Source organism: Eublepharis macularius, chromosome 10, assembly GCF_028583425.1.
Source record: "Eublepharis macularius isolate TG4126 chromosome 10, MPM_Emac_v1.0, whole genome shotgun sequence".
In the NCBI taxonomy this organism is placed as follows: Eukaryota; Metazoa; Chordata; class Lepidosauria; order Squamata; family Eublepharidae; genus Eublepharis; species Eublepharis macularius.
The window spans coordinates 31827196-31841007 of NC_072799.1; the positions used below are offsets into that span (position 1 = coordinate 31827196).

Consider the following 13812-nt stretch of genomic DNA (forward strand, 5'->3'; position numbering starts at 1 on the left):
CCATATGGTCCCCTGGGCCCAGGATCTCCTGAAACTCCCTTTTCACCCTGAAAAGCAACATCAAGAAGAGTTTTTCCCTACGTAGTTTATTATCTTTGTATTTGTCCTTCCTTCAAGGTATAGGACTGTTTGTGTGGCATTATCCATTTTGTTTTTTCACAACAATCCTGTGAAGCAGTTTATGCAGAGAAATAATGACTAGCGAAAGGTCTCCCAGTGAATCTCATGGCTGAGGGCCAAACTATAGATATGCTAGTGTGAGGTAAGCAGCGTGTTTGGGTAGGCTTGAGAGGTATGTTAAACAACTCTGTTTTTCCTAGAGTCCTGAAGAAATAACCTAAAATGGCTGCATTTGAATAAAAAAATTAATGTCATGAACATAAGGTAATTTGGCCCTCAATGGTATTTGAATTCAATTCATTCTGAACCAAATCTAAGACTCTAGCTTTTAACCTATACTACTTCTTAAGGTTAAGTACCTTTTTAAAAAGGATGTATGCTTAGACATAACTGATCAATAAGTTAGATATCTTTTTGTTTGAATTTGGATCATTCTTCTTTTAAAAAATTATTTTTAAAAAGGTTTGATTTGTACCTTGGAGCTCCCCAGTGAAAAACAAGCCTTAAGTGGCTTCCTCTAGTTTGCCCATATCATCTTAGGTTAAAATCTAAATTCTTTAAACTGATTTTGGATAAAGCTTCATTTCAGTCCATTCCTTTTCTATTAAACTTTTTGCTCAGAGATTTTGGATAAAGCTTCATTTCAGTCTATTCCTTTTCTATTAAACTTTTTGCTCAGAGATAAGTTACAGAAATATATTTATTTTAAACATTTCTATTCTGCCTTGTCTCCATGGCTCTGAGTCATCAAACAATGACTGGTGGGGCAGAAAATGCATTCAAAACTGTATTAGTAGAGATAGGCATGAACCAGAAAAAAAACGAACAATGCGAACTTTCACGAACCTACCCCGGTTCGTGAACTGGTTTGTTTGGTTTGTGAAAATGTCACTTCTGGGCCAGCAAATCACCTTTTCCAGGTCAGCAGAAGGTCACTAGGTCAGCAGACGGTCACTTCCAGGTCGGGAGAAGGTCTGCAGAAAGCCCAACCCCCATTGCCTAGGAAACTGATTGATTGGCACCAGGCTGTCTGCAGTGACGAACCAAAAAATGAACCAAACGAACCACCCTAAAGTTTGTGGCAATTTGTCAGAAATGGGCTCTGACGAACTGCTGGTTTGTGAACCACGAACCGGCCTAGTTCATGACGAACTTTGGTTTGTATTTCAGTTCATGTCCATCTCTATGTAATAGGGATAAAACGTGGTAGCTTTTTATGACTGGGCTACTTCATTTTTCTCTTTTGCATGTGACATTTTTTCCTACGAATATATTGCTTTGAATTTACTGTATGCATATTTTTAATATCTGAAAAAGCTAATGTTATTAAACAGCTTAAACACAAACTGCTTAGGGAGAAAATGAAACTTTCAGCTTGTAACAAATATAGCTGAATCATTTAGTTGATCAATTGGTTAAATTGATTAGAAATAATTTGATCAACTTAAATGGGGTCCCTGATTAATCCAACAGCAGATTAAAAGACAATTTTTAACAGAAGCACTTATTTAAAACCATAGATGACAGGCAGTATCTTAAAAGAGGGATTCCCTCTCTAGGGACAATGCTTGCTCGAGATTCAGGCATGCATTAGCTTGAAAGAAATTAACAGTACAATCCTAAACAGAGTTACTTCAGTCTAAGCCCACTGAAATCACTGGGCTTAGATTGGAGTAATTCTTTTTAGGATTACACTGGAAGTATATTTTTTAAAGAACTATTGTTTTTACACATATGCAAATTTAACCAGTTAATCTACTAAAGTCAATACAGTTTCTCAATCAGGACATCTTGGGTTGGTGACAGGCCTGGTATTAAGGTGTTTGAGGCGATCTCACTCACTCTGTCTCCTTTTGGACCTGCAAGACCATGTGGACCAACTGGGCCATCTACACCCTGAAACATTGAATAAATAAGAACTGATAAATAATTCTGAAAATTCCTCTGAGAAGTTTTATACTTAGCAAAGAACTGAGTGGTTGAGAATGTGGGTGGGATTTTAGGCAGAGTGGCAACTAAGCTCCAATCCCTCTGACAGAGTTTTAAAAAAATCTCTCTTACCCACCTCTAGTATTAAGTGGATTCACATCTCATTTACTTATGCTTTGTTACTTGAGAATAACTGATTTATATAGACAGTTTAAATGGGAGAGGAAAATTCATCTAGGAGTTAAAGGGTTAAAACAAGGACTTAGAAAATCATGCAGAATTCACATGAAGGGCAACAAGAATAAATTGAATACTTAATGAAGGATAACTTCAGCTATGCCATTCCTTTCCCCATTGTTATAACATCTGAGTATTTATTTCAAACAGCAATATGGATCTGTAATATCAATAATTCGTTCTTATTAATTTACAGTTAATTTCAGTGGGCCTAGAATTTAGTAATTCTGCAAAAGGGCGTTAAAATAACCCAGTCTATTAAACAGGCAGGGCTTTTTTTCTGCGGAAATAGGTGGGGGAACTATCTCCTGGGGCAACTCACAGCAGGAGATGGCACCCCCCCCCGCAGAACCCATGTGCGCAAAAAGGGCGCACACAGGCTCCTGGGACTGCGTGATGATGTCACTTCTGGGAAGTGACATCATCACACAAGGCGCAGACACCCCTGAGCGCTTCTGCGATTTGGGCCCGCCTCCCTGCTCCCCCAGCACTCCTGCAATTTGGGCTCGCTTCCGCTGCAGGGCCGGCTGTCTCCTTGGCAGCCTGGAACTCCAGCGAGTGGGTGAATAGGTCAGCTGAGCTGCGCCCGGCACTTCACCCTGTTCCAGCAGGGGAGGTCAGCCAGACGAGCATGCACGTGTGCACATGTGCCATGGCCCACTGCAAAGGAGCTGCAGGGACTGGCATGCTTCATCCCACTCCAGCAGGGGAGGCTGGCTGGGTGAGCATGTACGTGCATGCGTGCCGTGGCCTGCTGCAAAGCAGCGGCAGCAGTTGGCGCACGCTGCTCAACCCAGCACATCACCCTGCTCCAGCAGGGGAGGCTGGCTGGGTGAGTGAGCAAGCACGCCATGGCCCGCTGCAAAGCAGCAATGGGGGCTGGCGCATGCATCGCCTAGCTTAGCTGTGGCCAGCTGGAGGCAGGGGTCCCAACCCACCTCCTCGACTGAGCGGAGCGGGGGAGGTGACCAGCATGGGCCACTGTTCTCCTCCCTCCCTCACAGAAGCAGGCTTACCGGTGGCCATTTCCTCCAGGGGAACTGATGTCTCTCTGGAGATCAGGGGGTGGGACCTCCATCACATGACACCATGTGATCTCCTTAGAAAGGTGCTAGAACACTGTTCTGGCACATTCCAGCAGAAAAAAAGCCCTGACAACAGGCCAAATATCAAGCAAGATTTGTTCTGAGGACTGTAGGCTTAGGTTCCTCTTGCAGAGCCAAGAGGAAAAACTACAGAGAGAAAAGACAGCTCTGCAGCATGCCCAAATCATATAGCAGCTTTGATATACGGAAAATGTATTCTATAATGGAGGGTATTGTAATCAGATCAACGTCCATTGAGAATGGGAAAGGTGGTGTCCATGTTTTTCATGTCATAATTTCAATGTACCTGTTTGTTCATGAATTATTTTGTTATGGATGGAGTCAGAATGCAATATCCCCACGCAGAAGGTCTATCTATCCAAAAATAGTAGCAAATTTTTATGGGGGGCAAGATCTAACTGCTCTCTGTCTCTAAAGTTTCTTGTTCTCCGTCAGCCAAGGTTCATAATTCAAATAGGAGACTCGTGTAATTTGCCTAGTGTCATTTAGCAGTAGTAGAGTACTACCATAACAAAAGAAGAAAAATTGTTGTCTGTTATATAGTTTGGTAGTTAAGCACGACATAGGAACACAAGGGACTCACCCGGGGTCCTGGCTTTCCGTCTAAGCCAGATGCTCCCTGTGTGGTTAAGTGGAAGCATTGAGGATGGAGACAACACGAATGACAAGAATGCAATATTAGTAAGTGGGTGGTGATGAACAAGTACAACTTCTATTTAAACACAGAATACAAATAGTTACAAGGTACTTCATTAGGTTAGTTGTCACATTACACATAACATGAAGAGTCTGATTCTGATTCCCATTGTTTCAGATCTATAATCATAAAGCCCTGCTGGCTTCTGAGGAACTGCGCTTCATTTAAAGAGATCAGAATTAGCCCCTAGGTGTATTAGTGCTACAAGTCTCACAGGTTACTATGGTGTTGGTTGAACTTTAAAACACACATCCTTATTTTATGAGTTAGTAAGAAAAAACGTACTCTGGAGAATAAAATAAGAGGAATTATACAGTTTCTACTTAAGTCTTAGCTGCCCTTCAGTTAACAAGAACTGTGGGATATCACCCACAAAATAAGAGTGGTCTTATGAAGAATCCAGAAAATCATTATTTACATTTCTTTATGGCATTACAGTTTTAAATATGCTCCCAAGTCAGTCCATTAAAATCAGTGACTGCTATCAAGTATTTTTAAAGGGATATGAACTTTCCCTGTTGTGAATAAATTCCCTATTAAGTTGTGTTATTCAGGCTGGTATCAGTGAGAAATAGATGACCTCAACTGGATAGTATGAGAATAAAATAAATTTAGTGCCACCCACCTATCTGAAAAATGTTATTAGAGTTCCCCTCTGTGGATGATATACTAGTTTTCTGTTCACACAAAGTAGAAGCCTGCCAGCTGAAAGTATCAGGAGCCTTCCCGTTTTGCGCCCAATTCATACAATGATATATCATGTGAAGAGGGCATCATATTGATTTTCATGCAGTTACAGCATCCTGTGAACCCAAACCCTGTTTTTCCCTTACGGAAAAATTCACAGATTGCCCTCTTTACGCCATTGTGTGAACTTCATTCCCAAAATGAGAGGCTAGTAGGCTTCCTTCTCTTGTGTGAATATAATGCCAGCCCACCACCTGAGGAATAGTTTGAAGAAGTTGACAGATTTCACTGAGAAGAACCAACATCAGTGGACACTAATTACTTCAGGTGTTTTTAAAACCCTGGTATAATCCAGGGAATTTTAAGTACTTTTAACTAATTTAACATACTGAACTATCAGTCCCAATTAAAAGCAATAAGCTTTTAAAAATGGCTAGTTTGGAACCCATTTCTCCATAAATGAGCAAGGCCATGGAAGGGAAATTTGCTCCCTTCATGTTCCCAATGGAGCTTTTAGTACCATCCAAAAAACCATATCTGAGAGTTTGGAGATACACGAGAACAGTGTGTAAGATATGATGTGATAGACTATAGAGAGAACTGAGAGAAATCTTCGCCCCTGCCACTGTCATATGAGCTTATAATTCTGATAACGCTTACTGTAACTTTCCAGCTGCATATATCATGCTGTTCCTAGGGGTTTTCCTTGCCATAAGTAGTGGCTTAGGAGAGACATGGGCAGCTTCAATGGAAAAGGGAAAGAAGTAAATATTCCTTCTACAAATGTATTCAATTCCTATAACAATTGGATCCAACTCGTCAATTTTGCCTGTATCATGCTTCTTCTGAACAGATGAAATAAATCTGTTGCTCAATCTGTTTTTGTGAAAAATTTACTCAAAATGTGGGTTAAATGTCTGATTTGTATTAAGAAATCATAAAGCTCAGAGAACAAGAAACAAAATATTGGTTTTTCTATCATTACATTAGCTTAAGACAATTTTGAGAATACCATATGAGTTTTTAGTGAAGACAAACTTACAATAAGAACTACAAAAACTATTTTAGCCTGGAGAGAAGACGACTGAGAAGTGATATGATAACTATCTTCAAGTACTTGAAGGGCTGTCATGGAGTTGTTTTCTGCTGTCTCAGACGGTCAGACCAGAATCAATGGCTTGAAATTAAATCAAAAGTTTTTGGCTAAAGATTAGGAAGAACTTCCTGACAGTTAGAGCGGTCCCTCAGTGGAACAGGCTTCCTTGGGAGGTCGTGGGCTCTCCTTTGGAGGTTTTTAAGCAAAGGCTAGATGGCTATCTGATAGCAATGCTGATTCTATGAACCTGGGCAGATCATGAGGGGGAGGGCAGAATGGGTTACATCAGTGCTTAGTTCTCGTGGCCTTCTTACATGCCCAGGGTAATGCCGATCGCCACCTTGGGGTCAGGTAGCAATTTTCCACAGGCCAGTTTGGCTAGGGATCCTGGAGGTCTTCTGGTCTTGGAGCAGGGGTCACAGTGCAGTTGGGGGGGGGGGAGTTGTGAATTTCCTGCATTGTTCAGGCAGTTGTACTAGATGACCCTAGAGGTACCTTCCAGCCCTATGATTCTATGATTATATTCTGAAATACCTAAGCATGAAGAAATTCAGATCCAAGAATAAATGGAGAATGCAGGTACATCAGTTTCCTAGGCCTTTATTCAGAAAGGCTTTATTAAAAAAGCACCAATTGAAGACACCTCCCCACATACTAGGTTGCATCTTATGTTTTTGTTTCACTTGTGCAGTGTGGATCTCCATTATGAACTGGTTTTTGGGGGGCTGGACACTTTTTATTGATGCCAAAAGTCAGCATCTTACACAAGCAGAAAGTGCCTAGCCCTGGAGGAAACCACAAAAGAAGAGTGAGCGCAAACTACGGAAAAACTCAGTGAGCGCAAAGATAATTTTTTTAAAAATGATATATTTTTTAAATATATCATTATGATATAATAGAGATATCATACAGCATTCCAAGAACGACATGGGGGACATGACGCTGCAACATGGCTGACACTGTCAATTGACAAATGACAAAAATGGGAAAAAATTAAACTGACAGCACTGAGTGTTATGGAATGACACAAAAACAGACTCCGGATAAAAACAAAACAAGACAGATGTTCTGCTCCAACATGAGATAGCTTTATATTTTCTAGTGAGTAAACCAGAGTTTATGGCTGAAAATAGAAAGAGAAGTTTGCAGTTTTCACTGAAATGGAATAGGTATTTTACTTACTGGAAGACCAAGGGGCCCTCTGTCACCCTTGTGACCTGGTTCACCCTTCAGTCCTTTAAGACCATTTAACCCTGGTTCACCCTAAATGTAAAAGTATAAATGCTGTTTTGGGGGGATGCTGATATGGTTATTCAAGCTGGGACAGAAGGGAGCTGATGACAAACATGGATGCAAACTCCAGTTCTTTAACACAACTGGTTTTCTTCAATGATAGATAAAGATGAATTTTTATCAGATTCTTATCAGATTACAAGCAGTTTATGTACAGATCATGAGTCATATTAAAACAGATGACATAGAACCATTTTTTAAACACTTCTTGGCAATATAGTAACTTATAATTGCCCCTTTTGCTTTTTTAGAATGGATTCAAAGTCCAGTTGTAAGGGCAAGTCTTCAACCAAAACTAAAATTAGAAAGGCAAAGGCTCATTAGAATAATCAAAATTGCAGAGAAAACTGCTTAGTGGGCCATTATAATTCTTGAAGTGGCCTTTTCCTTTTCCTGGTGAACTGGAATGTGCAGCAATAATTCATGTAAAGATATTCTAAACCTTTAAGCATGCTTAATTAAACATGACTTCAGAGGAGGAGTGTGATGCATGAGGATATGCATTTTAAAAACCTATGATGGAATGGTCTCCCAAAAAGGTGATTATACTGTTATTGGAGAGCATACCTGATTTCCAACACAGCAGTAATTTCTCCCAAGCAAGTGCTGAGGGGAATCATTTAATTACTACTATATTTTTGTGTGATTTGAGACCAGTCTCCATATTACAAACTGAAGTCAGTTTCAAGCCTTTTTAATTGTCAAGGGTGTTTTCCACACAGGGACAGGCTTGTGTGATTTCTCTTTTGTTGCTCTGGTTGCAGATTTAGCTTCCACATAGGATGGACTGCAACATTTTCCCTGCTCCTGTTCCTTGGCAGTGGCAATTACCTGTACCTGCCAGGGTTCTTTTTCCAGTTTTTAAAATGGCAATTGACATATTGTAATAGTGTCATAAAATTATAAAAACCTATCAGGTTCTCTGAACTCCCCCCTATCTTTTTTGAAGAAATTAAGTCTCTAGCCCCTTTCATTTCAGAGATATAAGGGGAAAGACATAGCTTTGCAATGAAAAGGGCCAGATAATTGTTTTTAAAAATGAAAGCTGGGAATGCAGATAACCGGATAAACAGATTGTTATAGCCTTATAATGCTATAACAATATTCAGTTAGTGATTTTTTTAAAGAAGGACTTTGGTGAGGGGTGGGAATGAACACCACAAGAGACTGCAGCAGGAAAAATGACAACAATGTGGGTGGAAGATTTGGACTTTCCTGTCTACATGGGTGGCTTTGCTGCTATCTTCCCAAAACATCACAGGAAAGCAGGTTTGGGAAAGATCACAGGAAAAACAGGGAAAACCTGGAAAGCACATAAAAGCAATGCAATGCTGTGGGGAACTTCACAATAGCATCCAAGCTGGGACAAACAACTCATGTGTATGTGCCCATGCCTTCCAAGCAAAGGAACCATGTATGGGTAAAAAAGAACTCCCAGAACCCTTACAAAATGATATTTCTCAAGGTTCTTTGTGGAAAGCAAACTTAACAACACTTCTTGCTGAAATTTAGTGGACATACTAATGAGTTCACTAGCACAACTCCCGAGTAGCCCTCAAATGTTAACTTTTCCAGATTGAAAAATTAATATACTTTATGTTTTCAAAATCTGCAAATACTTTGTTCATCAATTGCAGTGATGGTGCAGTGAGCACCATTGTGAACGTCATTCCCCAATGGGCTACCCACCCTATGTGACCACAAAGTGGGCAAGGCCCTTTTCCATTGTGGACTGTGGTTAACAGTTGGTTCCCACCTTGAAACAGCCACCACCAGAGGAACAGAAAAGCTGTGAGCTTCCTTGAAGTGTAGTCCTCATGTTAGGGGTGGAAGGAAATGTGGCTCTTTGGGTTGATGATAATTGCTAATGTGGCTCTCTGTGACCCACTGAGTGAGAATACCACTGATTTATTGTATGCCACTCAGTTGAAACCCTATCTTCTTTGTGCAGTATTTTGCTCTAATTCTTATTATCCATCCAGTTTTAATTTTACAGTTAGAAAACCAACAGCTCTGACAACTGGGAGAATGGGGGGGGGGGGCTGAAGGCTATGAGTCTCATTAAAGCACTTTAGGTGGGATAGGACTGGTGCTGATGTGAACAGATAAAGCTAATAAAGGAGATGTGATTCTAAAGCGCTAGGTTGTTGAAGCTCATTTTTTCCCTTCCTTCCTTTTTGGAAATAAAACAGATTGTATAACTGTGCTCTTGAAAAAGGTTATGAAAAGCTAAATGTGATAAAGGTGGAATTAAATTGTACTACTGTATATCAAGTTTTCTCACATTCTTTCAATTATCCCCTCTCAAGCCATGCAGTGTGGATCTGTGGGTCAGTACATCCACATATACCCATACATCTGGAATAAGCCAGTAGCAGTCACAGATTCTTGCTTGGTACAGACTCTTGTAGGAATATTTTAGGTGCATATTTGAAGACATGGATAGAAAGCATGAAGAAGAACTGTAAAACCAAGATAGGAAAAGAAGGGAGTTTGAGAAGGAAGAATTAGGACTGAAAGACAAAGGGCCAGAAGAAAGTAATATCTGGAAATGATTTTACTTTACTTCTTAAGTGCACAGCACACTCATCCTCTGTTTTCCTAAGCTTAAGTGGAAGATAGTTCCAAACGGCATAGCTTGAAAGTCTCACCAGAATACTAGATGTTTTTATTGGCTCTCCATAATTAACATTATAGAAAGCTAATTCAGCTTATGGTGATGTGGAACAGACACAGGAAATTGCCATAAATCCTTACATTTTAAAATATGCTTTAACGTTTTATTTTAAGCAGCTGCTTAGAGGTTTAAGAATATCAAAACATATTTAACAGAAAAGTGAGACAAAGGACAAACCATGACTGCATGCTTCAACATGATTAATGAGAATGACAGCATAACACATTAACAGACTGAAGTTTATTGTTGCCTAGAATTTTTTTTTTTTACCTTTGGGCCTGGTAGTCCATGAGGCCCCTGAAAATAAAGATTTCATAATTACAGGGAGATATTTCTATAGTAGTATCCTATACAAGTCCTTAAAAAGCACTCCAGAAAAACAAAAGTGAAATTTTGCATCAGCTTGCAACCAGCCTTTCCCTCTCTCCAAAGGTTCTGAGAAGTTGTGGAAAAAGATTACAGCCACTCGACTCTAGCTTTAAAATACTTGTTCTCCATAAACAACTTAGCCTGACCAATCAAAATGTGTATGGCCAAAAGCCACACAATGGCATCTGCCAGTGCCATTACCGACCTTTCTCCACAACTGCACAGCCCTATTTACCTAAAAGAAAGTGTAGGTTGTGCCGTCCAGAAAAAGAGGGGGTGTCTTAAATTTGTATACAAGTTAGTTACATATGGTAATAAAAACTTTTGTTAATAATTTTTCATGTGATCATCTTACATTCAGATTAAGACAATCTGGGTAAATATGGTATTACTCCGTTAGAGATACATTCAGTGCTGTTTCTAACTCCCTGTATTCAATAGTCCTTCAAAGTCCCTGGCAGAGGAGTAACCGGGAAGATCTTTCTAGCAGCAGCTTAATAACATCTTGCAGAGTATGTTCTCCTCTGCTCTGTTCGTAGGTCCTTAAATCCTGGGATCTTGTTCTTCAGCTCTCAGCTTGAAGGTTGTAGCCTAGAGCCAGGCAGACCATTGTGGAGAGAAGCAAGATCCATTTCCCCACCTTTTTATGTATTGTAGGCCAGTTTGGATCCCCATTGGAGATAAAAGTGGGAAATGAATGAATGAATGAAGAAATAAATAGTTCCTCCACCCACTGACCAGAAGAAGGTTATTATTTCTTCCTCCCAAACTTGCTTAGGCTGAACTAAGGATAGTAAGGAAATGCTCATGCAAGTTTTGTAAGCCTTCTTGAGTTGTCTGGCTCAGGAGCCCCAGCTTAGAATCCAAACCCTCCTTGGTATTCTACTTTAATTCATGCAGCACTGCTACATAAAAAGGACTTACCATAGGCCCGGGTGGACCATGTGGGCCAGGAGGTCCTGGTGGTCCAATAATCTATACACCAAAATAACATAATTAATTCATGTTGATGCAGGTGCCCTTATCTTGGAAAATGTCATTTTTAAACTGTAGCTCTTAAAAAGTGATAAAAGAGATCTCGCATATCTCAGAACATTTTATAAATAACTGGACATTATTCCCTAGAAACAATGTCTTCTACAATATTTACAGATGTATTGACCGAAACTGGGTGTTCCTACTTAAGGTGATGGAAGTCAATACATGGGAGTCTAGCTGCTGTCTTGTTCACAGGATGACTACAGCCAGCATTGGAAAATATAAGGTCCTTATCGGTCATGTATCATTGCTTTGTATCGTATTGGAGGTTATCTCTGAATGGGTTTTCCTATTGGTCTTTATAAAGGATGTGATGGAGAACTGACAAATGAACAATATATATTTATACAACCTCTGAAATAGCATGACAAGACTTACGGAAGGGCCTTGAGGACCTGGCAAGCCAACATCTCCTTTGTCTCCTTTCATACCATTGGATCCCTACAAAATCATGATTGTTATTGAACAGTTTCCTTCCAGACAACTTGTGCATTTAGAAAGCTGAGTTTACTAAAATATATAGAATTTTATTAAGTCAGGACAAGTTCTGAGGCAGACAATTAAATAGATTTCAGAAACAGAACTGAATATATTAAGTTTAATGAAAGGATTGGAAACAAATATTTCAACAATTTCCATATAAATCAATTTCAAGATTTTTACAAGAACATGCACTAAAGATGTCTCACAGTTGGTATCTGACCTCAGTTAAGATAGCCCACTTAATGAAAGTAGAGAATAAAAACTGCTGGAGAGAGAGTGGTGAATTAGGCAAGTTTCTACATATGTGGTGGTTCTGTTCAGTTATAGCAAATTTCTGGGAATCAATATTTAGAGAGATTGTTAAAATAACCTAGGAACAAATAAAACCAACTGTTAAATTAGCTCTGCTCAATTTATTTACCAATGAAAATTCTCTATGTAAACAAAAAACACTTTTCTTTTAATTGCAGCTAGAATACTTATTGCCCAGTGTTGGGAAAATGCTAAAGAGATTTCCTTGTGGTGCACTAAATTGAGAAATATAGTACACTTGAAAAACTGACAAATAGAATTCGATTAATTCGGGGGGGGGGGAGAATGATGAAATGATGATTTTAAGATAATCTAGAATGGTTTTATAAATTATATAATGGAATTTCCAGAATATAGCTCTTTTAAAAATGTTCTTTAATTGAGACCCTTATCTGAACTTTGACTAAGGTACTGAACAGTTATTTTACAGAATATTATTATTTAGAAATGGATTTAATGAATATATGTTAAATTATATACAATTTGGATAGAAACTGTCCCACCCCCCACTTTTTTTGGCTTCTCCTTGTGATTTGTTTTATCTTCTAGTTGCTTATTTGTTGTTGTGTAGAATATAAAACAATAAAAAATTAAATAAATTAAAAAGCTGAGTTTTCATAATATTATCTTCATTCATAGCTGCTCTCTGATAAGCAGAAGGCACTTCTGCTCATCTAAGGGGCTATTATGTAATTTCCTGTTTCCTGTTTCATCCTGTTTCAAATGAGTCTCCCAACACTTAGGAGCAACTGTTTGGATACAAGGTTAAAAGAACTGCAGAAGACTGGAAGTGGAAATATCCCATGAGTGAATCATTTCTCAGTCCTTTAGGTCCAACCCATTATTTACTTTGCTTTATACTCTAACTCTACACTCTAGCAGTGACTTGTTGTACATTATGTTCATACAGTGGTACCTTAAATATCAAATAATTGAAAATACTTTATGTGGAAGTATTTCCAGGATCAATTTTTCCACAATTTTTCTATTTTTTGTCATGAATATAGACTCTGAGCTCAAGCCAGGCCAGTCATGGAGGAAAATCTTTAACGCAGAACCAATGTGTGTCCACAGAATCCCTGATTTTTCTCCTAGAGGACATACCACAATGTTATTTTGAAGCCACTGCTGAGTCACATCTGGCCTGATTAATGTCAGTGTGAACTCTATACTCCTCTTCTGCTTCTCTTCTTCCTCCTGTCCTTTCCCCCGGGAGCTGATTGTTTGTACAGAATTAACCACTCCCACCTCCTCAGCTCTCTGAACTCTTTGTCTGCCATTTTTTTTAGTAAAGTGAGGTAAGGGTCATAAGGCTGCTTCTCCGTTGGCTTCCTTCCTCCTTGGTATGCACGCACTCTCTCTCTTCCCCCCCCCCCCCAAAGCCAGGAACGATTCCTAAACTTGCTGCTAATTCCCTGCTGGCTTTAAAAGCCAGGAAAGGCTTAAATGGTTGCTTTTCTCTTCTTCCTTTGGGGTATGCACACCCACACTTTTTTCCTCCCAAAAGCAAGAATGGGTTGTAACATTGTAACATTACTACACTTTCTTCCTGGCTTTAAAAGCCAGGAAAGGATTAAATGGCTGCTTTTCCCTCCGTCTCAGGCATGTTTTGGACTTTGCACAGCTCATTGGAAACAAAGCTGCAGCTTGCCGGGAGGGGATGAAGCAGCAGCATTTTAACTCTTTCCTGGCTTGGCTTTTAAAAAAATGAGTGGTACATGTTTTCCCCCAGAACTCTGCCACCAATTGCCTCTCCAGTGGGCAGGGG

At 39.5% G+C, this 13812-nt stretch overlaps 1 protein-coding gene across 1 annotated transcript in view; it reads right to left on the reverse strand.

The window, feature by feature from the left end:
• Positions 1-1884: 1884 nt before the first annotated feature.
• COL25A1 (collagen type XXV alpha 1 chain) overlaps positions 1885-13812 on the reverse strand; it is a 32455-nt gene continuing 20527 nt past the window's right edge. Inside the window, exons 10-13 of the mRNA XM_054989617.1 lie at positions 11628-11690; positions 11136-11186; positions 10113-10139; positions 1885-2016 (exon numbers count right to left, since the gene is read on the reverse strand). Of these exons, the coding sequence (XP_054845592.1) occupies positions 1885-2016; positions 10113-10139; positions 11136-11186; positions 11628-11690 (273 nt within the window). The remainder of the gene's footprint in view (positions 2017-10112; positions 10140-11135; positions 11187-11627; positions 11691-13812) is intronic.